Raw genomic sequence first — 23,291 nt, 5'->3', positions numbered from 1 at the left:
ACTTGATGATCTTGGAGATCTTTTCCAGCCTAAAAGGTTCTGTGGTTCTATGATCTTTCAGGAATTTTTTTTCTTTCTCAGAGTTTTTTTGCCTATGTTGGATTCAGAAAAGTAATGAAATGTTGGAATTTCAGGCTCTTTCTTGCTCCAAGGTCAGGGCAAATAAAACTCAGGAGACATTGTTTTTGAAATCTCATTCTGAAGTTTATTATCCTTATCTATTACAAACTTATGAGATGTGAGCTCTCTCTAAAAGGTTGAGAAAGTGACCTAAAATGGTGTCTGTTTAAGGCTATTTAAGTCCCAATTACCCAACAAACAGTTGACATGTATATTATTTATGCTTTTAACCCAATTATGATCACCACAATGTGGACATCCTTCACCCAGTTAGAGAAAACCACCCAGATTCATGAAGAAGAAGGAAGAAGAAGGTGCAAAAAAGACAACTAACCCACACCCAAAATTCCCCATCTTGGCTCCCATATATGACCATATACTAAAATCCCAAATCTAAGTTTTTTCACCCTGTGAGATCACACTTCTAACCAATGACACACCCATAGTCCCAGTGCTTTAATCAATTTTGGAAACCTTCTCCACATCACCGGGTCAAATGCAGTGTTCTCCTGAGGGTCTGTGCCTTTCAGCACAGAAAGTTTAAAATTCTCAGCATCCAGGGTTCCAGCAATGAAACTGCAGGGCTGGACAATGCAATTCCGTTTGCTGTAGTTAATGTGGCATTACCCCTTGGTGCCACAACAGCTGGGCTGGGGTCCCTTGATCTCTGGGACTCTTGTGCAGAGGTTCTCAGCAATTCCGTGATTCCTCTTCTACATCCTTGGCTTACATTAAATTCCTCAGCACAAAAGGACATGGAGCTGCTGCAGCAAGTCCAGAGGAGACCCCAGAAATGCTCCAAGGGCTGGGCACAGCACCTGCTGTGTAGGCAGGCTGGGAGATGGGGCTCTCCAGCCTGGAGGAGGCTCAGGGGAGGGCTCAGAGCCCCTGCCAGGGCCGAAAGGGGCTCCAGGAGAGGGACCTGGGACAAGGGCCTGGAGTGACAGGACTCAGGGAATGGCTTCCCACTGCCAGAGGCAGGGTTAGATGGATATTGGGAAGGAATTCTTCCTGTGAGGGTGGGGAGCCCCTGGCACAGGGTGCCCAGAGCAGCTGTGGCTGCCCCAGGATCCCTGGCAGTGCCCAAGGCCAGGCTGGACAGGGCTTGGAGCAGCCTGGGATGGTGGGAGGTGTCCTTGCCCGTGTGGAGGGGTTGGAACTGGGTGAGCTTTAAGGTCTCTTCCTATCCAAAAGGGTCTGGAATTCCATGAAACTGCTGCTGAGTGATGATGGAAAAGTCACAGCTGCCCTCTGAGCTCTCCTCCCGGCCCCTTCTGAGAGCCGGGGCTGGTGCCTTCAATGTCTGCCGTGCAGCGGCGAACTCCCCGAACACCTCGCAGGGAAGCACGAACTGCTGTGCCCCTCGGTGCCCATCACCGCGGCGGAAGGGCCCTGGGCAGGGATCCGCCTCGCTCCGCATTTCTGCTGAACCTCCGGGCCTTTTTTTGCCCTCAGCACAGCGAGCGCGCATCCCACCCCTGCGGGGCACAGCGGCCGGTGCCCGGAGCGGGCTGGATGCTCCGGATGCGAAGGGGGCCGGGACCGTATTTTCCCCGCCCCGGGACCGCCCCAGGACGGCCCCAGGACGGCCTTTTCCTCCTCCTCCTCCTCCTCCTCGTCCTGCTCCTCCCGCTCCGCCATGTGGGGCCGGCGGCGGGGCCGGCGCGGCGGGCGCAGCGCGGAGGAGCTGCGGGTGCGGCGGCGGGAGCGAGAGGCAGGTCCGGCCGGGCACAGCGGGCACAGCCGGGGGTGTGCGGGGTCCCCCGGGGTGGGAGGGACCCCCCAGCTCGGCCCTCGCCATCCCCATCCCCGCCCGGCCGCGCCCCGCGGGATGCGCGGGGGGAGCGGCGCCGCTGCCGCTCGGGGAAGCGTTTTACAGCTTCAGATTTTAACCCTTGGGGTTTCTGCCATGAGTTCCCCGTTTCTTCCACTGCCCCACACTGTTCGGGTTTTCCAAGGTCTCGCCTAGGTCTTAGCCTGGAGGAAAGGAGGCTCAGGGGGACCTTGTGGCTCTGCAGAGCTCCTGACAGGAGGGGACAGCCGGGGGGTCGGGCTGTGCTCCAGGGAACAGGGACAGGAGGAGAGGGAACGGCCCCAGGCTGTGCTGGGGAGGTTTAGCTTGGATATTGAGGAAAATGTCTTCATCAGAAGGGTGGTCAGACATTGGAACAGGTGGAGTCATCATTCCTGGAGGTGTTTTCCAAACAAGTAGACGGGGCACTTGGGGCATGGCTTAGTGGCCATGGTGGTGTTCAGTTGAAGGCTGGAGTTGATGATCCTGCACTTCTTTTCCAACTTTAATGATTTTCTGATCCTGTGTGGAATCCAGCCTCAGGTCCCGTGTTCCTGCCCCTTATCCCAGCAGTGGCTTCACACTTTGTGTGCCCGACCCTCAGCCCAGCTCCAAGTGCTGTCCCTGCTCGTGCATCCCTTCCAGCCTTGCACAGGGAGGAATGGGTAGTTCCTCCCTGGATTAAGGGAGGAGTGAGGCTCTTGGGCAGGCTGGAGGAGCGTCCTGGCCCGGGCAGGTGGTGACCCCTGACACCTTCTGGTCCTGCAGCTCTCAGGAAGGCGCGGCGGCAGGAGCAGCTGGTCAGCAAGCGGCTGCTGCGGGAGGACAGTGCGGCCGAGGAGGGGGCACAGCACGGAGCAGACGTCGTGCCAGACCCGCTCTCAGAGGATGAGGTGATGAACCTGACGTTCTCTGTGGCAATGGGGTCCCGGGGGGTCTTCCCCAGACTCAGCATGTGAAGGAGGCTGGGCAGGGCTGGGTTTGGGAATGGTTCTGGTTCACTGCCAGGCACAGTTAAGGCTCCTTGTGCCCACCTTTGTGCCCTGGGCTCCTTTGCTTGGAGGATTAATGGGGTGAAATCTTAATGCTGGCAGTGCTGGAAGCTCACCCACCTCTGAATTCCCTGGCCAGGTTCTGGAGCTGCTCAGGGGTGTGCAGAGGGGTTCGGAGGACAGGAAGCGATCGCTCGGCCGCCTCCGCTGGGCTCTGCAGAACGAAGAGACTCAGCAGAAGTTTGTCAGGTCAGCCCAGGCCTGCTGTGCCGTTACAGGGACGTGTCCCGAGGGCCCTGTGTCCCTGTGCTTGGGTGGGCAAGCTGGAGGTGACAGCAGCCTTTGGGTCCCCAGGTTGGACGGCAGCATCCGGACGCTCACCGGGCTCTTCACCAGCAGCCTGGCTGACCTGCAGCTGGAGGCTGCCCGCTGTCTGCACGAGCTGTCCCACTCCAGTGTCCCTGCCGTGGCCGAGGCGTGCCTGCCTGTCACCTCCTACCTGCTCACCTACCTGTCGGGACACAGCCTGGAGCTCACGGTGAGAGCCCTGTGCACCTGGGAATCCTTTGGTGTGGTTGGTGCTCACCTCTTGTGGTCACACGTGGCTCACGTGGGAGTGCTGCTGAGGAGGGGCCCTCTGGTAGCAAAAATCTTTTGGCATCACAGCCTGGCCCTCAGAGCAGGATTGCTCCCAGTGCCCAGGTGTTACAGCCTGCCCTGAGCTGGGGTAACTGAGTTCCTGTTCATCACAGATCCCTTGGGTTGCATTAGAGTGGAACCACACTGAGTGACCCATGTTTATGTACATATGTGTGTGTGCATATATATTTAGTAGGTTTATTTTGGAACAATTTGCAATAGAAAGGAGGTATGTAACCATTTTGGTTTTTATCTGTAGAAATGACACAATATAAAATTACAAAGATGTCACTTAAGAAAATGTATAAGGAAAAGGATAAGAGTAGATAGAGTGCCTGTGGCTGCATGCCTTGCAACTTGATCTGGGAAGGAGCAAACAGCTGGAGTAGCTCTGGGCTGCCATGTGTTTTCCAGCTGCTCCATGGGGAAGCAGACAGGCTTAGAGCTAAAGAGCAAGGTGGGCAGTGACCCCGCTGCTGATCCCATTTGGGTGCACCACACATTCAAGCTCCAGGAGAACCAGAGGGGACTCAGGGAAATGTCATCCTGAAAAACCTCCAAAGTGGGAGTGATCAGATAGAAAAAGAACAAACTGAAGATGATTGAGCTGGGAATGGGGTGGCTGGAGAGTCCAGCAGCATCCATCTGTGTTTGCCCCTCCAAGGCCAGCTCCTGCTCAGGGCAGCGTGTGGGACCTGGGGCTGTGCTGGCTGCCCACGGGGTCACCCCTGCTCTGCTCTGTTGTTGCAGGAGCTGTGTTTGTACACACTGGGGAACCTCGTAGTAGAAAGTGAGGCTGTGAGGAAGCAACTGCTGCCTCAGGGCATTATTCCAGTGCTGGCATCCTGCATCCAGGTGGGTGAAACAGCTCAGTCACATTTCTGCTATGCCCTGGAGAGACTTTCTGGCTGACAGCCCTGAGTCACCAGCCCTCCTTCCAGCTGTGGGGAAACTGCAGGGAGCTGTTCCCACGAGCGTCAGGGTCACTTGTGGGCTCCCTGTGCTCATTCTTGGGGCTCAGCTCAGCACCTTGTGCTCTTCTCCAGCTGAATCCCCCCCATCCAGTGGCTGCCTGGTACATTCTGTAGCACAGGGAGCCCTGTCCCCTCTGCCTGGCCTGGGTCCAGCAGGGCTGTGGTTTGCAGGTCCACATGCTCACACCAGGACTTTTCCTGTGTTTGGGCTAAGGCCAGTGAATATGGGGAGGGGAACAGCTCAGCTCTGGTGTGGCCACAGGTTCCTGTGTCCCTCCTGGTCCCTTGTATGCCCCCTATTCTCCAAGCACGGTGGGGCTGTGCCGCTCAGCTGGGTTTGGTTGGCACCCTGGGGCCCTGGCTCTGCCAGGAGGGATCAGCTCTGTTCTCTTTGGTTGCAGTCCCCTCACGAGGCAGTGCTGGAAGGTGTGGGCTATGTCCTCTCACAGCTCCTCCAAGCCAAGGAAGCACCCACGGAGATCATCCCGTGAGTCTGAGCCCCTGAGCCCTGCACCAGGCCGGGCCCTGGGGCCTCCAGTGGGATTTGTGTGCTGGGGACACGAGGCCTTCCCCATCCCAGTGACATTAATAGTTCAGGCCACAATCCTACCAGAACTGTGCAAGTTTTGATGCAGATCAGGGAGCAGGGTTTGGCTCCTTTCCCTCAGCCTCATCTGAGCAGGCAGCTCTGGTATTTCAGTAAAGGCCAGCATGGAGCAGGAAAGGCTTGCAGGGAATTCTGACTGTGTTCCTCTTGCAAAGGAAAAGATCAGCTTGACAGCCCCCAGTGCCAAAAATGTGACCCCAGTCAGAGTGTCCTGAATGTCCCCAGACCCTGCCATGGACAGGGAGAGCCCAAGGCCACAGCCCTTGGCTCAGAGTCGCTTCCAGGTGTGTGTTTGGACCCTGTGGCCCCTAGGATGGGTCCCTGCTCAGGGTTTGTGTCTCCCTGTTGGTGTCCTGCCTGTGCCTCCATTAACTCTGCTCTCTGCCCCCAGGTTGGTCCTAGACTCGGCTCTCCCCCAGCACATGCTCCAGCTGGTCTGCTCTGGCCTGAAGGCTGGCATGGGAGCAGCTGTGGAGTTTGCCTGGTGTCTCCACTACATCATTTGTAGGTAAATGCAGTTTTCTTCTCGTTTCAAGTTCCCTGGGGGCAGCCAAACAGAGGCACGAAGGTTCACGGTCCTGTGATGGGATCTGGATTGCCTCCCCTTTTCCCTTGGGAAAGCAATTCCCCAGCCAGCCTGGGTGTCCCAGCTCTCCTCTCTGAGCACATGTGCTGTTTGCAGGATCACTGAGCTCTTTTACAGGGTGGGAAAGGGCTTGAACCCGAGGAGGCTGTTTCTAGTCCTCTGAAATGCTCCCAAATTGCTTCCCCATGCCTGGAGTTGTCCCCCACACTTCCCAAGGCAAGCTCCCTGAATCCTCACACTTGTGGGGTTGGCCCAGGGCCACCTGTCTGGGCTGTGCCAGCAATCCCTGCCTGCCACTGGAGCCAGGGACTGAGTAGATACTCAAGGGTCAGGGCTGTTGTTCCCAGACCCACACAGATAATTCCAGTGAATCTGATTTTCACGGGCTTTTAAATTTTCTCATAAGCTCAGAAAAAAACCCTGCTAATCCAACGCAAAAGAAGTCACTGTTCCAACATGAAATAAGCTCTGTGGTGGTTCAGGAAAGCACTCTGAATTTCCAGGCCGTGTTTGGTGAGGGGATGTGGCAGTTTCCCCTCTCCAAGCTCCAAGGCCACGGCACTGTCCCTCCCTTTGCAGGCACAAGGACAACGTGCAGCTGCTGGCGCTGGGGGCCGTGCCCGCGCTCACCTCGCTCCTGCTCGACCTGGCTTCCCAAATCCCCCAGGATGCTCCCGAGGGCCTGGAGCTGGTGAGAGGTGGGCAGGGCGGGCTGTTCTCAGGACTGCTGCGGCACGCCGCTCAGCTGAAGGCGTGGCCGTGTCCCCGTGTCGCAGCTCGCGTGCCCCGTGCTGCGGTGTCTCGGTAACCTGCTGGCACACACAGGCTGCCAGCGCCCGGACGCGCGCCTGCTCGTCGCCCTCTTCCTCGTCCTGCAGCGCTTCCTGCGGCAGCACCCTTTCCTCGTGCAGGAGTGCCTGTGGCTGCTCAACAACCTCACGGGTCAGTGTCCCACGGGCAGGTGGCACGGCCGGGCGCTGCTGGCACCCGCCCTGGTTTTAGTCACGCGTTCCTTCTCTGCCCACCTAGCGGATGATCCCTTCTTCTGCTCCGCTCTGCTCTCCCTGGACCTGCTGCCGGCCCTGCTGCAGCTGCTGACGTGTTCCCAGATGGGCACTGTGCTGGTGAGCCTTGCCCCAGGCACTGGGAGTGGTGGGGGAGCGCTGGAGTTTTAGGAACACGAATCCCACAGTGACAGTGCTGGAGTTGGGGGTGGATGGGGCAGCAGTGACAGCTTGGCAGAAGGTCTCGTGTGGTGGCGGTCACCAGCCACCTCCCCCGAAGCCACTCCAGCTGTATGTGCCCTTGGCAGAGCCTTGTCCCGGCATGAGAGTGGTCCCCAGGGAGATGTTAGCTTGGGGCCAGCCTTGGAGCAGGGCTGGAAAGGCTCCTGCCTTTGCTTGGAAAGATCCCAAAGCTTTGGGAGACTGGGGACGCTGCCAGGAGTGGGTGGCAAGGCTGGGTCTGCCTGGCACAGGGATCAACAGTGCCTTGGGGTGGCTGTGGAGAAGGCTTTCCAAATCCAGTGGTTTAGTGGGCACTGGGCTGTGGGCAAGCACCTGGCAGGACAAGAAAAAAAGGTGGAGAGGGACTTCAGGCAAGGGCACGAGTGACAAAACAACAGGGAATGGTTTCACACTGAGAGGGCAGGCTTAGATGGGATATCGGGAAGAACTCTTCCCTGTTAGAGTGGTGAGGCCCTGGCACAGGTTGCCCAGAGAAGGGATGGGGCTTGGAGAAACCTGAAATAGTGGAAGGTGTCCCTGGCCACAGCAGGGGTTGGACTGGATGAGCTTTAAGGTCCCTTCTAACCCAAACCATTCCACAACTCCATGACATGGGTTGGGAGCCCTCCCAAGCCTGTCAGGAATGTGCCCATGGAGCATTCACTGCTCTCTCCTGTCCCTCCCACAGGTCCTGACTGTGCTGTGCAACATGGCAGAGAAGGGACAGTTCCAGTGCCAGCGGCTGCTCCAGCAGCCCCTCCTGGCCCAGCTCCTGCCCCTGCTCACACTGCCCGACCCCGAGGCCGTGGGGCAGTGCCTGGAGCTGCTGCACCTCCTCTTCCTGCACTGCCCAGAGGTGAGAGCTCAGGGGGCAGGATTGCAAAGGGGGTGGGGAATGATTACTGTGGAGGTTGTTGTTGTGGAGGGGGATTATTGCAATCTGAGTCACAGTGCCCTCAGTGACTGCCACGCTGCCCTCCAGCCCTCAGCACCCAGGCCCCTGGCCAAAGGGACGCTGTGATGCACAGGGTGGCTGGAAGCCCCTCTTGTGTCTGCAGAGTTCCTTCCTCTTTGCCAAGGAGTGGTGTTGGGGCAGGTTGTTTCTACCCCAAGTCTTCTTTTGCTCCTGCTGAGGTTGCTCACTTGCTGCAGATCACAGGAAAGAGTTCTCTGAGGTGGGCAGACCCTGGCACAGGGTGCCCAGAGCAGCTGTGCCTGCCCCATCCCTGCATGCCCAAGGCCAGGCAGGATGGGGCTTGGAGCACCTGGTGGGAGGTGTCCCTGCCCGTGGCAGGGGCTGGGAATGAGATGGGTTTTGAAGTCCTTCCCAGCCAACCACCAGCATGGTGGGATTTACCTGGATTGGGAATGCAGCTCTGGGGAATTCCTTCAGCCCTGTTCCCTGGGATGTGGTGGCTTGGGCAGAGATGATCAGCTGTAGCCCTCTGCCAGCTCTCACCCTCTCCTCTCACACAGGCTGCTGCTGATTTCACCAGGCAAGGTGGGCACCGGGCCCTAGAGCAGCACCAGAGCACCCCAGAGCTGCAGGAGCGGGCACAGGCACTGCTGGACATGGTCAGGCAGCCCCCAGGAGCCCCCAGTGCCTGCCAGGCCACACTGGCTGCCTCCTCCTAGGCCCTGCCCTCTGCCTTCCCTGCCCTGAACTGCCAGGGGAGGAATAAACTGTTCACCCCAGTGCCCAGCTTCCCAAGGGCTGCTCAGGGCTCTGGTGTGCCCAGTGCTGGCTGCATGGGGGGCTGGTCCTTGTCACCAGCTGGTAGCCACCAGCCCAGTGCCCCCCAGAGCCTGGAGCAGGGGCAGAGCTGAGCTGCAGATTCTCCTGTGCCAGGGAGGGCTGCATCAGCCATTCCTTGAGCTCTCAGCCACCACCAAGCTCAAGGTAAGCACATTGTGTTTATGAATTGATAAATTAAAGATACATTTTTGACATTGAAGGTAATCAGTCGAGTCTCCAGCACGTGTGTACTTCCCGTCTGTCACGCGTGGCCTTTCACAACGCTCTCCAGGGCCTTGCCCACTTCATCCACACTTAGGTTGTTCAGTGGGATGCTCTTCTCCTTCCCAAACTCTGTGGGAAAACAGGCAGGGTGAGAGGAGGCAGGTGTGTGGGTCCTTTCCTGGTGCAAGGCACTGATGTCACAGCCCAGGCTCCCATCACCACGTCCCAGTGTTCCTCCACGTGCCCAAGTTAACGTTTCCACCTTCTTATTCTCCTCCTTTCCCTTGGAAAGAACTCAAAGCAGCTCCCCCCAGTATCTTTCCCAGTCTCCCTTTGTCAGCTCTGGCTGGGCAGAGACACATCCAAGAGCAACCCTGTGGCCTTCAGCCTCATCCCAGCAAGGTGTTCCCCTCAGGAAAGCAGCCTGAAAACTGTTCCTGCAGCTGCCCCAACCTGGGCTGACCCCGGGCTCCACTTCCCTGCCAGTCCCACCCAGACACACGAGACTCCCCTGGTCTGTGTGCTCACACTGGGAAACCTGTGCTTAAAGAGTCACTGCATCTTTTCAACAGGTTCTAAATTATTTTTTTCCAGCCCAGGTGACCTTTGAGGAAAAGAAATCCTTTCCAGAGGGGCTTTTGTGCTCCCTTCTTGGTGTTTCACTAAGAAGGCAGTGAAAATAAAAGAGGAACAGCCACATTTTTGTGTAGTGACTGGGGAGAGGGTGGGAGATGACCCAGCCCCAGAGGCTGGAAAGGCCCTGCTGAGCTCTGGGCCCTGCTCTGCTTCCCCAGGGTCACTTTCCTGAAGTGACCCCGCAGCCTGGCCTGAGGGCAGCTGCTCCCTCTGCACCACCGCCCCTCCTGGAGCCCCCGAGCAGCAGTGCTGCAGGCCAGAGCTGAAATCCCTCCCTGGAGCGGGGCAGGCCTGGCACGGCTGCCCGGAGCAGCTGGGGCTGCCCCGGCCCTGCAGCGGCCGGGTCCCGTGGAAGGTGTCCCTGCCATGGCAGGAGGGGGCAGCCAGGAGCTTTAAAATCACTTCTACCCCACACGGTCTGTGCTTCTCCCCACCCCCGTTCTCCCGTGCCTGTCCTTTCCCCACGCACCGATCCCTCCCATAAATACGGATGGGCCCTGAAGTCCTTTCCAACCCCAACCATTCCCGGATAATTCCGTGGTGTTTCCCGGCGGGCAGCCCCTACTTACCGTACCGAGCCCAGAGCTTGGGCTGGATACCGGAGCACTCGCGGATCAGGATGGGGAAGTCGGGATTTGCCTTCTTCAGGGTCACATAGTGCTGCTCGATAAATTCCCTGCGGAGGGAAGGAGGAGCGGCGGGTCCCTGTGGCTCAGCCCGCGGGTGTCTCGCTCCCCTGGGGGACCACCCCCGTCCCGGCCCATCCCCGCGCTGACCTGACGCCGCGGCTGCTGGCGGAGCGCTGACACAGGTGGATGCGGAGCTCCCTCAGCGCCTGGCCCAGCCCGCCCCCGATGCTCTTCACAGCGGCCGCCGCCATCTTCCCTGCCCGCACAACAGCGGGGGCGGAACCGCGGTGCCTCCGCCAATCGCAGAGCCAGCTGTGGCCCGTTCACCAATGGGAGCGCCCGCAGTGATCTCACCCACCAATGGGAGCGCCCACCGTGATCGCAGCCGCCAATGGGAGCGCCCGCCGCGGTGTGCGCTGGGAGGGCCGCGCAGAGCGGAAGGGTCGCGCAGCGGAGCGGGGAGCGCAGCGATGCCGGACCGCGACAGTGAGTGTGGGGACAGGGGGCACGGGGCATTCCCGGACACCCCCGGACCGCGACACTTGGCCCGCGCGGGGCCGTCGCGGCGCTTTTGGCGGGGGCGGGTGGCAGCGGCCCGTGGGGGGCGGTGTAGGCCCAAGCTGCGCTGGGGAGCGGGGGGACCCCGGGGAGCCCCGGCCCGGTGCGAGGGACAGCTCTGCGGGGGGACGGGCTGCGGCCACAGCCCGCGGAGCCGGGACAGTGACCGCGCGGGACCGCTCGGCTGCCCACGCTGAGGAGCTAGGCGGGGGTGCGGCGGGGCTGAGCCTCAGCGCGGGGATTGACACCGGGGTGCCCCGGGAGCGGGGCCGTGGCTGTTCCGGGCCCTTGAGAGGATGCGGGGCAGTCCCGGGCTGCGGGGCACGGGACACCCTCGGGGAGAGACGCCCTCTAGAAGGGACAGAGCCGCGGGGCTTGGGGGCGGTGGGTCTGGCAGTGGCACCGGGACCCCCGTGTCCTGCTCCGGCAGCGAGGCCGGCCCGGGTGCCCTCGGGCTGGGATCCAGCTCGGAGCCACGGGCAGACACTGTTCCCTTCGGGCTTCTGGGAGGCGTGAAGCTGTGCAAGCCGTGCCTGAGCTCTCTCTCCTGTTCCCTAGATGAGCCGTTCTCCAACCCCCTGGCCCCCGAGGGCCACGATGTGGACGACTCGCACTCCTTCCACCAGTGAGTACAGCCCTGGGGCACTGGGCTGGGGCTGGAGCAGCACTGAGGGACCCCAGGCTGATTCCCATGGAGAAGCTGGAAGTCACTGGTGCACTCCAGCCTTTGGGCCTCCTCCACGGGTACCTGGTGCCCATCTCGGTCACACAGGACCTGCTCCTCCTCCAGAGCTCTTTGGGAGTGATGGTTTCTGTTCCTTCCCTCCCTTGCAGGTCCAAGCTGACCAATGAAGACTTCAGGAAGCTTCTCATGACCCCGCGGGCTGCGCCAACATCTGCGCCACCCTCCAAATCTCGCCACCATGAGTGAGTGGGGCTCTGTTTCACAGGTCCATGGGACAATCCGTGCCCCCTTTCCCTCTGGGGCTCTGGGCCCAGCTGACCTCTCCCCTGCACTCTGCAGGGGAATATCTACAGGGGCTTTTGCCAGTGAGTGTGGGAAGTAGGGAAGCATGTGGGTCAGGGCTGCTGTAAAGAAAAGAGTGAGGCTTCATAGCTTTTAAGACACTATGCAGGAGGCAGATTTGGTTTGGTGAAAATTAGTTTTTTCCCTTCCTCTCCCTGCTGACAGTGTAGAATTAGGGGGGAATTAAGGGTGAGAGACTGTTCTGTTCCATCTCCGAGCACCTCAGTGCTCTGCTGTATCTAGGGACTGTTCTGTCCACCTGTCACCCATGTGGCTCTGCAGGCTGTACATGTGTTTTTCCACCCTTTTCCAGGATGCCCCGGGAGTACAATGAAGATGAAGATCCAGCGGCTCGTAGGAGAAAGAAGAAAAGGTAAGTGGGGAAAGAGAGGCAGCAGGACTTGTCATTATACATCATGTCCTTCCAGTGGAAGCAGTTCTGATCTCTTGTGCTCCCAAAGAGAGCCTTGAGTGGATTATTTAAGAGCTTTGGAGAAGAGCTCAGGCTGAGGAGCTGTCACTGCTTGTGGGAACAGCTGTGGGAGGGCAGCAGTAGGATGGGGCTGAAGCTTCACCTCCAGAAGAAGCAGGAGAGGCCCTGTGGGTGTCTGGGAGAGCAGGGCAGTGGTGGGACCTTGCACTGATCCCTGTGTGCTTTGGGACATGTCTGCACAGCAGGACTGCACTGGACCCCTTCCCTTTGGAAGGGAGGACGGAGCTCCTCAGTACAGCAGTTTCCTCCAGGCCTGTTGTGTCCCATGGTGCTCTAGTGCGTTTCTGGGGAAAGGATTGGGAGCAGAATGGGTGTGTGTGAGGCCTCAGGAGCTGTTACCTGACCTCAAAGCCATGAGCAGGTCACTCTTAACCCTGAGCTGTGTGCCACCCCCAGTTACTACGCCAAGCTGCGGCAGCAGGAGATCGAGCGCGAGAGGGAGCTGGCCGAGAAGTACCGGGATCGAGCCAAGGAGAGGAGAGATGGAGTGAACAAGGACTACGAGGAGACAGAGCTGATCAGCACCACTGCCAACTACAGGGCAGTGGGGCCCACGGCCGAGGCGTACGTGGGCTGGGCTGGGGGCTGGGCTGGCCGGGCTGGTCTGGGGGGCTGGCCCTCACCTGGCTCTGGTCTCACCGCACAGGGATAAATCGGCTGCGGAGAAGAGGAGACAGTTGATCCAGGAGTCCAAGTTCTTGGGTGGTGACATGGAGCACACTCACTTGGTGAAGGGTCTGGACTTTGCGCTGTTGCAGAAGGTTAGTGCAGATATCACAGTGCTGCTCTTGGCCTGTGCTCTCCCACAGACACACAGGGTGGGGGTTACTGCTTGGTCTTGGCAGTGTGGATGTCTTTTCCTGGGAAGGGTTGCTGCAGGGCTGGGGATCTGATGGGCTCACAGATGGGCAGCAATGGCATGGGATGGACTGTAATGTGTGGATTTATTCTGCATCCAGGTACGAGCTGAGATTGCCAGCAAGGAGAAGGAAGAGGAGGAAATGATGGAGAAGCCCCAGAAAGAAACTAAGTGAGTGATTGAGTATTTGGCATTCCTGAGTGCAGCTGCTTGCCAGAGAGGAAGATGCAGAGGAGTCATTCACTTGGCTCTAACACTTCTGGTTTCTGTTTCTGTTTAGGAAAGATGAAGATCCTGAGAACAAAATTGAATTCAAGACCCGGCTGGGTAAGACTGTGTTGATGTGGCTGTTCCCCACCTTGTCTGTGCTGTGAATGTGGGAGAAATCCTGGAGGGTGAATGTAGGAATGAAAACCATTGGAGTGGGAGATTCCTGAATTTGAGGACTGAAAGAAGTGTGTACTTAGGAGGTGATTCTCATATTGCTGATAAACTAAACGTGGTTCACTTTGGGCTTGTCCTCTGCTTTCCCACACTTTTCCTTCTGCCCAGGCCGCAACATTTACCGCATCCTGTTCAAGAACAAGACGTACGAGCGGAACGAGCTGTTCCTGCCGGGCAGGATGGCCTACGTGGTGGATCTGGATGATGAATATGCCGACACCGACATCCCCACCACGCTGATCCGCAGCAAGGCTGACTGCCCCACCATGGAGGTACCAGCTGGCCTGCAGCCTGCTTCCCCTTGCTGCTCTGAGTCTGGCCAGAGCAGGTTGTTCTGGGAGGCCTTCCCTGTCAGGGGAGTCGGATGCTTCCTCCTGGATTTCCCTTTCAGGCACAGACCACGCTGACCACCAACGACATTGTCATCAGCAAGCTCACGCAGATCCTCTCCTATCTCAGGCAAGGCACCCGCAACAAGAAGCTCAAGAAGAAAGACAAAGGTAGGAGGTGACAGGAACCAGGTAATAGGATTTGAGTGCTTGGAGCATATCCCAAGGGAATGGGATGTGCTTTGGTTTGTGGTATTCCCCTGTGCTGTGAGACAGTGGGCTTGGAGAACAGTGATTTCCTAAATGCTGAGTCCTGAAGGCAGAATTGGACAGGCTGCTGGGAAGTTAGAGCTGTGAGGGAGAGTACCTCCTGGTGCTCTGCTCTTCCTGATGAAGGCCCAGTTCCTTGGGGAAATGCACCCTCTTGGGGAGGGACACTATGGCTTCCGAGGGGGGCTGGGTATAATGTGACATCCTCCAGGCTTGCTGCCACTCCTGCAGCTTGGAACCTGGACAGGGACAGGGGGGCAGCACAGGGGGCAGAGTGGATGTTGTGCCTCTCACTACTGTTGTGTCCTTGCAGGGAAGCTGGATGAGAAGAAGCCTCCTGAAGCTGATATGAAGTAAGAGTCTCCCTGCTCTCAGGCTATGGGGTCACAGCTCTGTCTCTTAAGGAATGGCTTTTTGGCCCACCACATTTAGAGAGGGCTGAGTTTGGAGCTGTGGGACCTGCAGTTTGTAGGATAAGGCTGGAGGCAAGCTCTGGTTTGGATTTCAGGCTTGAGGCAGGTGAGGGCTCACTGTAGCCCCGGACCACACAACTCGGGTCCTGCAGCAGAAGGGAGCAGAGGTGCAGTGATACCTCTGACAGATGTGGAAACCACTTCCATATCTGGTGTCCTTAGCTCTTGGTGCTGGTCCTGTGTGTTCCAGGTGACAAGGAAGTGGTTATGGCCTCTCTTCCTGCAGCACATGTAACTCCAGGCTCTTTTCCACTTGTAGCATCTTTGAAGACATTGGGGATTATGTGCCCTCCACTGCCAAGATGCCACGGGACAAGGAACGGGAGAGATACCGGGAGAGGGAGCGTGACCGGGAGCGAGACCGAGAGCGTGACCGGGACCGGGAGCGCGAGAGGGACAGGGAGCGGGAGCGCGAGGAGGAGAAGAAGAGGCACAGCTACTTTGAGAAGCCCAAGGCTGACGATGAGGTGAGTCTCTGCTTGTGAAGGCCTGTCCCACCTGAGATCTGCCCTGTGTGGGGTTGGGGCTTTGGGTGTCTCTGGTTGTGCCCCTGCACGTGCCAGTGTCAGCTCCTGCTGAGCTGTGCCTGTCCCCAGAGCTTGCTGCGTGGCTGGGTGCTTGTCCTGTCCCTCAGCCAGTGAGGCAGCACTAGCACCAGCCTGCTGGGCTTGTGGTTCAGCTCTGTGTGATTGACACTGTCTCTCCCTCTTCTTTGCAGCCCACAGACATCGACAAAGGTGAGTCAAGTGGTGTGGGCACCTGAGAGGGATGGGATAAGGGGCAATGGTTTTAAGCTAAAAGATAAGAGATTTAGATTATGTATTAGGAAGGAATTCTTCCCTGTGAGCATGAGGAGGCCCTGGCAGAGCTTGCCCGGAGAAGCTGTGGCTGCCCCATCCCTGCAAGTGTTCAAGGCCAAGCTGGGCAGGGTTTGGAGCACCCTGGGATGGTGGAAGGTGTCCCTGTCTATGGCAGGGAGTTGGAACAAGACAGGCTTCAAGATTCCTTCCAACACAAACTGTTGTAAGATGCCAGGTCTCCTGGATCAGCTGAGCCCATCAGTGCCAAACTGGTTTGCTCCTCCTCTTGTACCTAATGTGAGGCAGCTTATCCTGCCTGTTACTGTGTCCCAAAGGGACTCTGCCCAGCCCCAGTGTTCTGCAGTGACCTGTTCTCCCCCAGATGTAACCTGCTGCTTTCTCTACCCCAGGACCCGGCTCAGCCAAGGAGCTCATCAAGTCCATCAATGAGAAGTTTGCTGGAGCTGCTGGCTGGGAGGGAACAGAGGCATATCCTTTATGTCTGTGCCAGCCTGACTGGCTGTGGGGCTGGGCTGCCCTTGCAGGCACAAGCACATCTGGGGAACTGTCCTGCCTCACCTGATTGCAAGGAAGTGCTTCTCCCACACCAAACAAAAGCTCTGCATCCCCTGGTTTGGTTGTGTTGGGGCAGGAGGGGGTTTTCAGCTGGCTGTGCCCAGCCTGCAGCTGTAAGGCTCAACTCATATGGTATTTTCCTTAACTGCTGCCACTTTGAAGAAGCCAGAAGACAAGAAGCAGCTGGGAGACTTCTTTGGCATGTCCAACAGCTATGCCGAGTGCTACCCTGCCACGTAAGGAGCAGTGGGAAGCTGTGGGGTGGGAGCAGGCTGTGCCAAGGGGCTGCTGTTCTCTGGCAGTAAGAACTTGAACATCAGACCCACTGCTTGTTGGGGAGCAGGCCTGGCCTTGCCTGTGGCAACAGCTGACTGGTAAAACCATCCCAAGCCCTTGGCCCTTCTTAGCTGCTCTCTGCTGTAGGTGGCTGCCTGGAGCCTGCTGCCCCTCAGAGCCAGGGGGAGGCTGAGGTAGCTGGGAATCTGCTGCATTCCCAGTTAATCCATGTGGTTGTGAAGCTGTGGCCTCCCTCAGTGGGAGAGGAACATGTTTCATCTTGCGGAGTCATCCTGGAAGCATTTCCAACCTTGGATGCCCTATGGTACAGGCCACTTGCAGGGCTTGCAGCTGGGGGCACTTCCCTCTGGCCCAGGAACTGAGTTTGTTTGGTCTGAGGCCGTGAGACACGACTCCCACCAGCTCCAAGGCCCTGATCCATCTCATGGACCCACTCTGAACCCTTTCCTTGCTTTTTTCTTCCCAGAATGGATGATATGGCTGTGGACAGCGATGAGGAGGTGGACTACAGCAAAATGGATCAGGTATGTTGGCACCAGCCTTGAGGAGCAGCCAGCAAAGTAGGCACCCGTGCCAGCTGAGAGGATCCCGTGGGAAAGAAGCAGCACTGGAGCTGGGTGCTGAGTGAGCTTTGGGGTTTGCTGATCTGCTCCCTGTTGTGTCAGGAAGCAAACAGGTGTCACTGGCACTTGACCCAGAGGTGTTGATAGGCATGCTACTCTGTCCTGACTTCCTCTTCCACAAAATCTGTCTGGAACATCTTTATGGAGGGGATCTGGAGCCAAGGCCATTGATTTGGGGCTGGTGGGAGATGGAGCCTCATGGCTGGGTGTGCAGGGCTGTGTGAGAAGCCCTCCTAGCAACTGAGGAGCTGCTCTGAGTCGTTCTCTCCCTGCAGGGTAACAAGAAGGGGCCTCTGGGCCGCTGGGACTTTGACACACAGGAGGAGTACAGCGAGTACATGAACAACAAAGAGGCTCTGCCCAAGTGAGTGCAGCCCTCAGGAAGGGCCAAGCGAGGGTTCTGGGCAGGATGGCCATGCTGGCCAAGCCTGGGTGCTGGGGCAGCTTAAAGCAAGCTGGGGGCTCACTTGTGGAACCTGAGGAGGAGCTGTGGGTCCTGGGTCTGGTTTGGTTTTGCTTTTAGCGTCACTCCTGAGGACTCTGGCCCAGGTGCTGCTTTCGGGGGCTCAGGCCAGCTCTGGAGCATGTGCTCGTGGCTGGGGACACATGTCCCTTCCTGTGGCAGGCTGTGGATCCCCCGTGAGTGCTGAGCCGTGCCTTGCTCTTTCTCCAGGGCAGCCTTCCAGTACGGCATCAAGATGTCTGAGGGACGCAAGACGCGGCGCTTCAAGGAGACCAACGACAAGGCGGAGCTGGACCGGCAGTGGAAGAAGATCAGCGCGGTGAGTGCCCCGGCTGGGCTGGGGCTGCTGTGCCACGAGCTGCCCCCAGCCCTGTGCTCGCTGTCCTGCCACGGCCAGTGTGTGTGAGCACCAGGGCTGCCTCTCCACCAGCTGCATTTGCTCCTTGCAAGAGCATCAGCCAAGTACTTGGGGCTTCAGTATTGAGGTGGCTGGAGCTCTCTTTGGAACCCTTGTCCTGCGAGCAGCCCCGCACTGGGGCTTTTTGCTCTGGGCTGTGCAGCAGATGAATGTGCCCAAACCCCATTAGTTTGGAGCCATCCAAAGGGGATGGTAGGGGACAGGGTGTGTTTAGTGGCTCCCTGTTTGCCAGCTGGCAGAGCTGGGGGTTGTCGTGGCAGTATGGGACAGGCTGGGGAAGGTGAGAACAAATGGTCTGTGGTGGCCAGAAGGGAGCAAAGGGTGGCCAGAAAGGGCGAGCTTCTCCAGCTGTAGCTCACCTCAGCTCGCTGTGGCCTGGCTGCAGCTCTCCCCAGGTGTATCTGGCACCCTCCAGCCCCTCTGCTGGCTGTGAGCAGCCAGATCCCCTGAGGGTAACAGGACTTTGTGATTTCTCTGCAGATCATCGAGAAAAGGAAGAAGTTGGAGGCTGATGGGTAAGTACAGTGGTCTCTGTGCCTCACCTGCAGGGGCCCTGCTGGCTCCCCCCCACCTTCTGTGGTGTGAAAGTGTGGATGTCAGTGCTGAGCTCTGGATGGTGGAGCTGCCTGCCCTGCATCCTCACTGCTCTCCTGCCCCTCTCTGTCTTCCAGGGTTGAGGTGAAACGTCCCAAGTACTGATTTCTCCTGTGTTTCTTCCTCCCTCTCCTGGAATCCTGGCCTGCTGGGAGCTGCCTTCCTGGAGCCTGCTGGTGTGCTGTCCTTGCTCCACACACCATCCACTCTCTGCTCAGGGTTGGGGGCTCTTCCCTCCCTCTGTTCTTTGTTGTAGAGCCTGTGCTGTGTAAATGTTGTAGCCTTAATAAAACCTTATTAAATTTGTGTGCGAGCATCTGTTTGTGTGTGCAGGTAGGAGAGGCCTGGGCACATTCTGGCCTCCTTTGGAGCAGCAGGGGTGCTAGGACTCTTCTACTTACCAGGCACTGTTGGGGCTGACAGGGCAAACCGTTGCTCAGTGTATTTATTGTGGGAGCCTTTTGGGCTAGGGGCAGCATCCCTGGATAAAATTAACAAATTTGAGGGCAATAATCCCAGCTGAGCATTATGTGCCTCAGGGTCGGAGGAAGAAATGGGACCCTGAGCTCAGGTACAGAAAGAGCAATGACCTGAAGCAGAGGATGTGCAAGCTGCTCTAAGCGTCGGCAAAGGGCTGCTGTGGGTATGGTGGGGCCAGCACCAGGCAAAGCTCGTTCCCTCAGGGCGGGACCAGCAGGGAGCTGGGATGGCCCCTCGGGCAGGGACGCTGTTGGTGGTCCCTGGCTGGGTTGGGGTGTTTAGGGGGGCCCTACAGCCCCCAGAGCCTGCAAGGGGCCGAAGTGGCACCTGGTCCCTGGCCGCCCCCTCCCCTGGGATCAGAGAGGGGAGATGACGGTGTGAATCAGGGAGCCTGTGGAGCTCCCAGTGGTGGGGCCCCGAGGTGGAGGAGCCCCGCAGCCGGGGGAGCCCCGCAGCCGGAGGAGCCCCGCAGCCGGGCCGGTCCCGCAGCGCTGGAGAGGCGCGGGCGGGCGGTCCCACGTAATCAGAGGGGCGGGGGTATATGCAAATGAAGGCGTGGCCATGTAAATGAGCAGGGCGCCATGGCGGCCGCCATGGAGGAGGTGAGCACGCGTGGGGCTGCGGGAGCCCGGAGCCCCCGGCCCCGGTCCCACGGCCCCGCTGTCCCCAGGAGCCGCAGGAGTCCCCGGAGCCGGCGGCGCGGGAGCCGCGAGTGCGGGACACCCCCGAGGACATCTGCCTGGAGGCCACGGCCAACGCCATCGCGCTGCACCCGGCGCGGCCGCTGCTGGCCGCGGGGGACGTGGACGGCGATGTGTACCTGTGAGTGGGGCCGGGCTGGGGAGGGGGTCCCGGCTCTGGGACACGCTGCGCACCGGCGGAGGGGCTCCCCGGCTGCCCGCGGGTCCCGGCGAGCACTCCCGGTGCCGGCAGGTACTCGTACTCCTGTACCGAGGGGGAGAACCGGCAGCTCTGGTCCTCGGGACATCACCTCAAGTCGTGCCGGGACGTGGCGTTCTCCCAGGACGGGCAGAGTGAGTGCGGGGGACGTGGGGTGGCACCGGGCGGGGGGCACTAACGCGGCTCTCCAGAGCTTTTCACTGTGTCCAAGGATAAGTCCATCCACATTCTGACGGCGGAGGAGGGACGGTTGGAAACGCGCTTCCCCAAGGCTCACGAGTAAGTCCATGCAGGCGGCTCATTCTGGGCACAACAGCTGGGGCATTGTCCCCTTCTGTCCCTCGGCACAGCCACACAGCCCTGGGCCGTGGGGAGAGCCCGCAGCGCTGCTCCGGCAGCCGTGACCGTGGGGCCGGGGTCTCTGCAGGGCAGCTCTCAACTGCGTGTTGCCCGTCGACAACCACATCTTTGCCACGGGTGACGACGGCGGGGCAGTGAAGGTGTGGGACCTGCGCAGGGGCAGTGCCATCCTGGAGGCACGGCAGCAGGAGGAGTACATCAGTGCCATGACTGTGGATGGCAACGGGAAGATCCTGCTGACAGCCAGGTACCGGAGGGGCATTGTGGTCTTGGAGTCAGGCTCCCCGTGTCCATTCATGGCTGGAGTGCCCCGTGCCACGTCCCGTGCTCACAGAGTGTCCCTTCCACGTCCCACAGTGGTGATGGCACCTTGGGCGTCTACAACGTGAAGAGACGGCGCTTTGAGCTGCTCTCGGAGCCGCAGAACGGCGACCTGACGTCTGTGGTGCTGATGAAGGTAGGCACTGCTCCCAGCATGGAGCAGGATCCCACAGCCCCCTGTCCTCGCTCCGTTTTTTGTTCTGCCCCTGCCTCACTGCCCTCCCTCATGCCCAGAGGGGGAGGAAGGTGGCGTGTGGCTCCAGCGAAGGCACCATCTACCTCTTCAACTGGGACGGCTTCGGGGCCGCCAGTGACCGCTTTGCGCTCAGGGCAGAGACCATTGACTGCATGGTGCCCGTCACGGACAGCATCGTGTGCGTGGGGTCCCTGGACGGAGTCATCAGGTCAGGGGCTGCGGTGGGGAGGGATGGGGAGCTGTGGGATGGGATGAGGGGGAATGGAGAGCGATGGGATGGAAGGACGTGGGATCTGGAGGGATTGTGGAGGGTGAGATGGGATAGGGAGGGGAGAGTGGTGGGATAGGAAGGGGAGAAGAGCAGGCATCTCCATTTGGGGGGGGTGGGATGGGGAGGGGGTGACAGGTAATTGTGGAGAATAGGATGGGGTGGGATGGGATGGAGAGGAATGGGGAGGTGTGGGATGGGCTGGGGTGGGCCGAGGAGGGTGTGGGACGGGATCAGCCGTGCCCAGGACAGCACAGCGGGCAGACGGCGTTCCCGGGCGCTGCAGGGCCCTCAGTGCCCCGTGCCGTGCCCAGGGCGGTGAACGTGCTGCCGAACCGCGTGCTGGGCTGCGTGGGGCAGCACCTGGGCGAGCCCATCGAGCAGCTGGCCGTGGCCGCGGACGGGAAGCTCCTGGCCAGCAGCGGCCACGACCAGAAGGTGAAGTTCTGGGACGTGTCGGCGCTCGGCTCCATGGTGGTCGATGATTACCGCCGGAAGAAGAAGAAGGGCGGGCCGCTGCGCGCCCTCAGCAGCAAGGCGCTGGGCAGCGGGGAGGATTTCTTCGCCGACCTGCGGGACGAGGCCGAGCCGGAGGCGGCGGAGGGCGGTGACAGCGGCGACAGCGACAGCGACTGAGCGGCCGCGCGGCCCCTCAGCGCTGCCACCCCGCCCGGCGCGGGGGCGGGGCTCTGCGCGTCCTTCTCGCCCGGCGCGACCAATCAGAGCCGCAACCTCGGCAGTGCCCGCCTACAGGGCGTGGTCTGACTGTTATGCTACTGTTGTCAGTGGGCAGGACGCTGGCGTTCTGATTGGCTCCTAGGGCTGCCACTCAAGCTGGGCTGTAGGCGCGGTCTTAAAGGGGCAGCGCGCGTCGGAGCGGGTGGGGGTCCCGCAGGGGACAGGCTGGGCATGGTGAGGCTGAGGGTCCTGCCGGAGGGCCTGGAGTGGGGGAGGCCTTCTGGGGTGGGGGCACATGGCTGGGGCGAGAGGGACTGGGAACGGTCCCTGGCTGGGGTCCGTGAGGGTTGGCGAGGGGCTCTGAGATGGGGGGACAGGGCTGGGGGCTCTGGTCACTGACCGGGGCGGGGTTAGCACTGAGGGTCCCTGCTGTGGGCAGTGCAGGGATGGGGGGACATGGCTGAGGGCTCCTGGTGGAGGGGTTATGGAAGGGGTCGTGATTGAACATCCCTGGTGAAGGAGGGGGGTGCTGGGATAAGGGAGGACATGGCTGGGGGGCTCTGGTGGATGAGAGGGCTGCTCTGAGCCATGGGGGGACATGGCTGGGGGCTCTGGTGGATGAGAGGGCTGCTCTGAGCTATGGGGGACAGGGCTGGGGGCTCTGGTGTGGGATGCAGTGCTGAGAGGGGAGGGGGTAATGCTGGGGTTTGCTGGTGAATTTGGGGGTCCTTCGGGTTGTTTTGGGATGGGGGGAGGCAGGGCAGTTCTCAGGAGGGGTGAGGGGGTGACATGGGGTCCCAGGGTGCCTGGCCAGGGCAGACAGGTTCATTGCTTTCCTGCCCTGCTGTCCCAGCAGGTCAATTACCCTTCGTTAATTAAGATTTTAGCTCTGTTAGAAATAAACTCAGTGCCTTTCACTTCCCAGCGCCTTGTGCTGATGGTTCATCCTCATGAGGCAAGGACTCCTGGTGTGCCCCAGGAGGGACAGACAGACTTCCAGGGAGTGCAAGAAAGAACCTAAAGAGGGCACCCCCAGGCTCTTGGAAGATCCTGAGGATCTCCAAAAGGAAGAGGGGAGGGACTTGGGTGCTGCCAAAGAGACTTGGTGTGTCACAGAGTGCCACGAGCGGGGAGGGGACAGGGATCCCTCCGGGGCTGGTCCTTCCCTGGGGATGAGCAGAGTGGGCAGCAGGGCCTGGAACAGTGTCAGACATGGCCTGCACCTGCTGGGGAACGGGGAGGATCTGCTCTGCAGTTCCACCAGCATTTCTACTCCTGGCTGTGGCTCCCATCCCCCAGTGGATTCCCAGCACTGCCTGGGAGCCCTTGGACCATCAGCTGCAGCCCCCAGGTGCTGCTGGCCCAGGGATTCATTCCTGGAGCTTGGGGTGGGCAATCTACGAGTCTGAGAGACACCTGCAGTCCCTGGAGAGCATAAAGGGGTGTCCTGGTTTGAAGGACAGGTGTCTGCTAAGGAAGGCAGGAGCCTCACATGGAATGGTTATTGTTCCTTAGCAACAAAAACAGGGGAATATTCCCTAAGACAGAGAAAAAACAAAAGGAAAAACCTCCAACAAGGTGCTACCAGATATCCCAGAGGACCACCAAAAGACATGGGAGGCCATCAGGATGCACTTGGAGAAGCCTGAGGAGTATCAAAAGCTGGTCAGAGAGAGCCCAGTGAGTAGAAGACAACAAAAATC

The 23,291-nt window shown here is 59.5% G+C and overlaps 4 protein-coding genes across 5 annotated transcripts; 3 read left to right on the top strand and 1 right to left on the bottom strand.

Annotated features, from left to right (window-relative positions):
* Positions 1-1,719: 1,719 nt before the first annotated feature.
* TMCO6 (transmembrane and coiled-coil domains 6) lies at positions 1,720-8,896 on the top strand. Of its 2 annotated transcripts, none has more exons than XM_041397654.1 (12): positions 1,720-1,838; positions 2,681-2,805; positions 3,044-3,153; positions 3,259-3,442; positions 4,294-4,398; positions 4,919-5,004; positions 5,516-5,632; positions 6,290-6,401; positions 6,487-6,652; positions 6,740-6,834; positions 7,625-7,792; positions 8,413-8,896. In XM_041397654.1, exons 1-12 carry the CDS (start codon positions 1,760-1,762, stop codon positions 8,569-8,571), a joined length of 1,506 nt encoding a protein of 501 aa, XP_041253588.1. In that variant the 5' UTR covers positions 1,720-1,759; the 3' UTR covers positions 8,572-8,896. The 2 variants fall into 2 exon arrangements, with proteins under 2 accessions (XP_041253588.1, XP_041253589.1); XM_041397655.1 differs by having other exon boundaries at positions 6,290-6,408; positions 6,536-6,652.
* Positions 8,832-10,468, bottom strand: NDUFA2 (NADH:ubiquinone oxidoreductase subunit A2). The gene is made up of 3 exons (XM_041397657.1): positions 10,309-10,468; positions 10,102-10,208; positions 8,832-9,025 (listed from the first exon to the last, which is right to left on the bottom strand). Exons 1-3 carry the CDS (start codon positions 10,410-10,412, stop codon positions 8,934-8,936), a joined length of 303 nt encoding a protein of 100 aa, XP_041253591.1. The 5' UTR covers positions 10,413-10,468; the 3' UTR covers positions 8,832-8,933.
* Positions 10,469-10,523: 55 nt separating this feature from the next.
* Positions 10,524-18,691, top strand: IK (IK cytokine). Its single transcript, XM_041397653.1, has 20 exons — positions 10,524-10,647; positions 11,278-11,344; positions 11,554-11,646; positions 12,060-12,119; positions 12,636-12,803; positions 12,886-13,000; positions 13,199-13,269; positions 13,379-13,425; positions 13,651-13,814; positions 13,934-14,042; positions 14,455-14,494; positions 14,874-15,081; positions 15,333-15,351; positions 15,825-15,903; positions 16,146-16,226; positions 16,754-16,811; positions 17,186-17,274; positions 17,584-17,692; positions 18,272-18,306; positions 18,463-18,691. The coding sequence occupies exons 1-20, from the start codon at positions 10,632-10,634 to the stop codon at positions 18,488-18,490; spliced, it is 1,656 nt and encodes a 551-aa protein (XP_041253587.1). The 5' UTR covers positions 10,524-10,631; the 3' UTR covers positions 18,491-18,691.
* Positions 18,692-19,433: 742 nt separating this feature from the next.
* WDR55 (WD repeat domain 55) lies at positions 19,434-22,512 on the top strand. The gene is made up of 8 exons (XM_041397658.1): positions 19,434-19,467; positions 19,536-19,687; positions 19,799-19,899; positions 19,957-20,044; positions 20,193-20,372; positions 20,483-20,582; positions 20,681-20,850; positions 21,225-22,512. Exons 1-8 carry the CDS (start codon positions 19,447-19,449, stop codon positions 21,544-21,546), a joined length of 1,134 nt encoding a protein of 377 aa, XP_041253592.1. The 5' UTR covers positions 19,434-19,446; the 3' UTR covers positions 21,547-22,512.
* Positions 22,513-23,291: the final 779 nt, after the last annotated feature.

The sequence above is a fragment of the Onychostruthus taczanowskii genome, unplaced genomic scaffold (assembly GCF_017590055.1).
Source record: "Onychostruthus taczanowskii isolate IOZ18803 unplaced genomic scaffold, ASM1759005v1 scaffold14, whole genome shotgun sequence".
NCBI classification, from domain to species: domain Eukaryota; kingdom Metazoa; phylum Chordata; class Aves; order Passeriformes; family Passeridae; genus Onychostruthus; species Onychostruthus taczanowskii.
The sequence above is the reverse complement of the archived record's forward strand: the minus strand, read 5'-3'. Positions and strand labels throughout refer to the sequence as shown.

Bases quoted from the DNA above. Each gene is read 5' to 3' on its own strand.
- TMCO6 (XM_041397654.1), top strand. From the start codon at position 1,760: ATGTGGGGCCGGCGGCGGGGCCGGCGCGGCGGGCGCAGCGCGGAGGAG. The intron at 3,154-3,258 runs GTCAGCCCAGGC...TTGGGTCCCCAG, and splicing joins ACTCAGCAGAAGTTTGTCAG to GTTGGACGGCAGCATCCGGA. The intron at 5,633-6,289 runs GTAAATGCAGTT...CTCCCTTTGCAG, and splicing joins CTCCACTACATCATTTGTAG to GCACAAGGACAACGTGCAGC.
- NDUFA2 (XM_041397657.1), bottom strand. From the start codon at position 10,412: ATGGCGGCGGCCGCTGTGAAGAGCATCGGGGGCGGGCTGGGCCAGGCG. The intron at 10,209-10,308 runs GTCAGCGCGGGG...TTCCCTCCGCAG, and splicing joins GCCAGCAGCCGCGGCGTCAG to GGAATTTATCGAGCAGCACT. The intron at 9,026-10,101 runs GTAAGTAGGGGC...GTTTTCCCACAG, and splicing joins CAAGCTCTGGGCTCGGTACG to AGTTTGGGAAGGAGAAGAGC.
- IK (XM_041397653.1), top strand. The intron at 12,120-12,635 runs GTAAGTGGGGAA...TGCCACCCCCAG, and splicing joins CGTAGGAGAAAGAAGAAAAG to TTACTACGCCAAGCTGCGGC. The intron at 12,804-12,885 runs GTACGTGGGCTG...CTCACCGCACAG, and splicing joins GTGGGGCCCACGGCCGAGGC to GGATAAATCGGCTGCGGAGA.
- WDR55 (XM_041397658.1), top strand. From the start codon at position 19,447: ATGGCGGCCGCCATGGAGGAG. The intron at 19,688-19,798 runs GTGAGTGGGGCC...CGGTGCCGGCAG, and splicing joins GTGGACGGCGATGTGTACCT to GTACTCGTACTCCTGTACCG. The intron at 20,583-20,680 runs GTAGGCACTGCT...CCTCATGCCCAG, and splicing joins CGTCTGTGGTGCTGATGAAG to AGGGGGAGGAAGGTGGCGTG.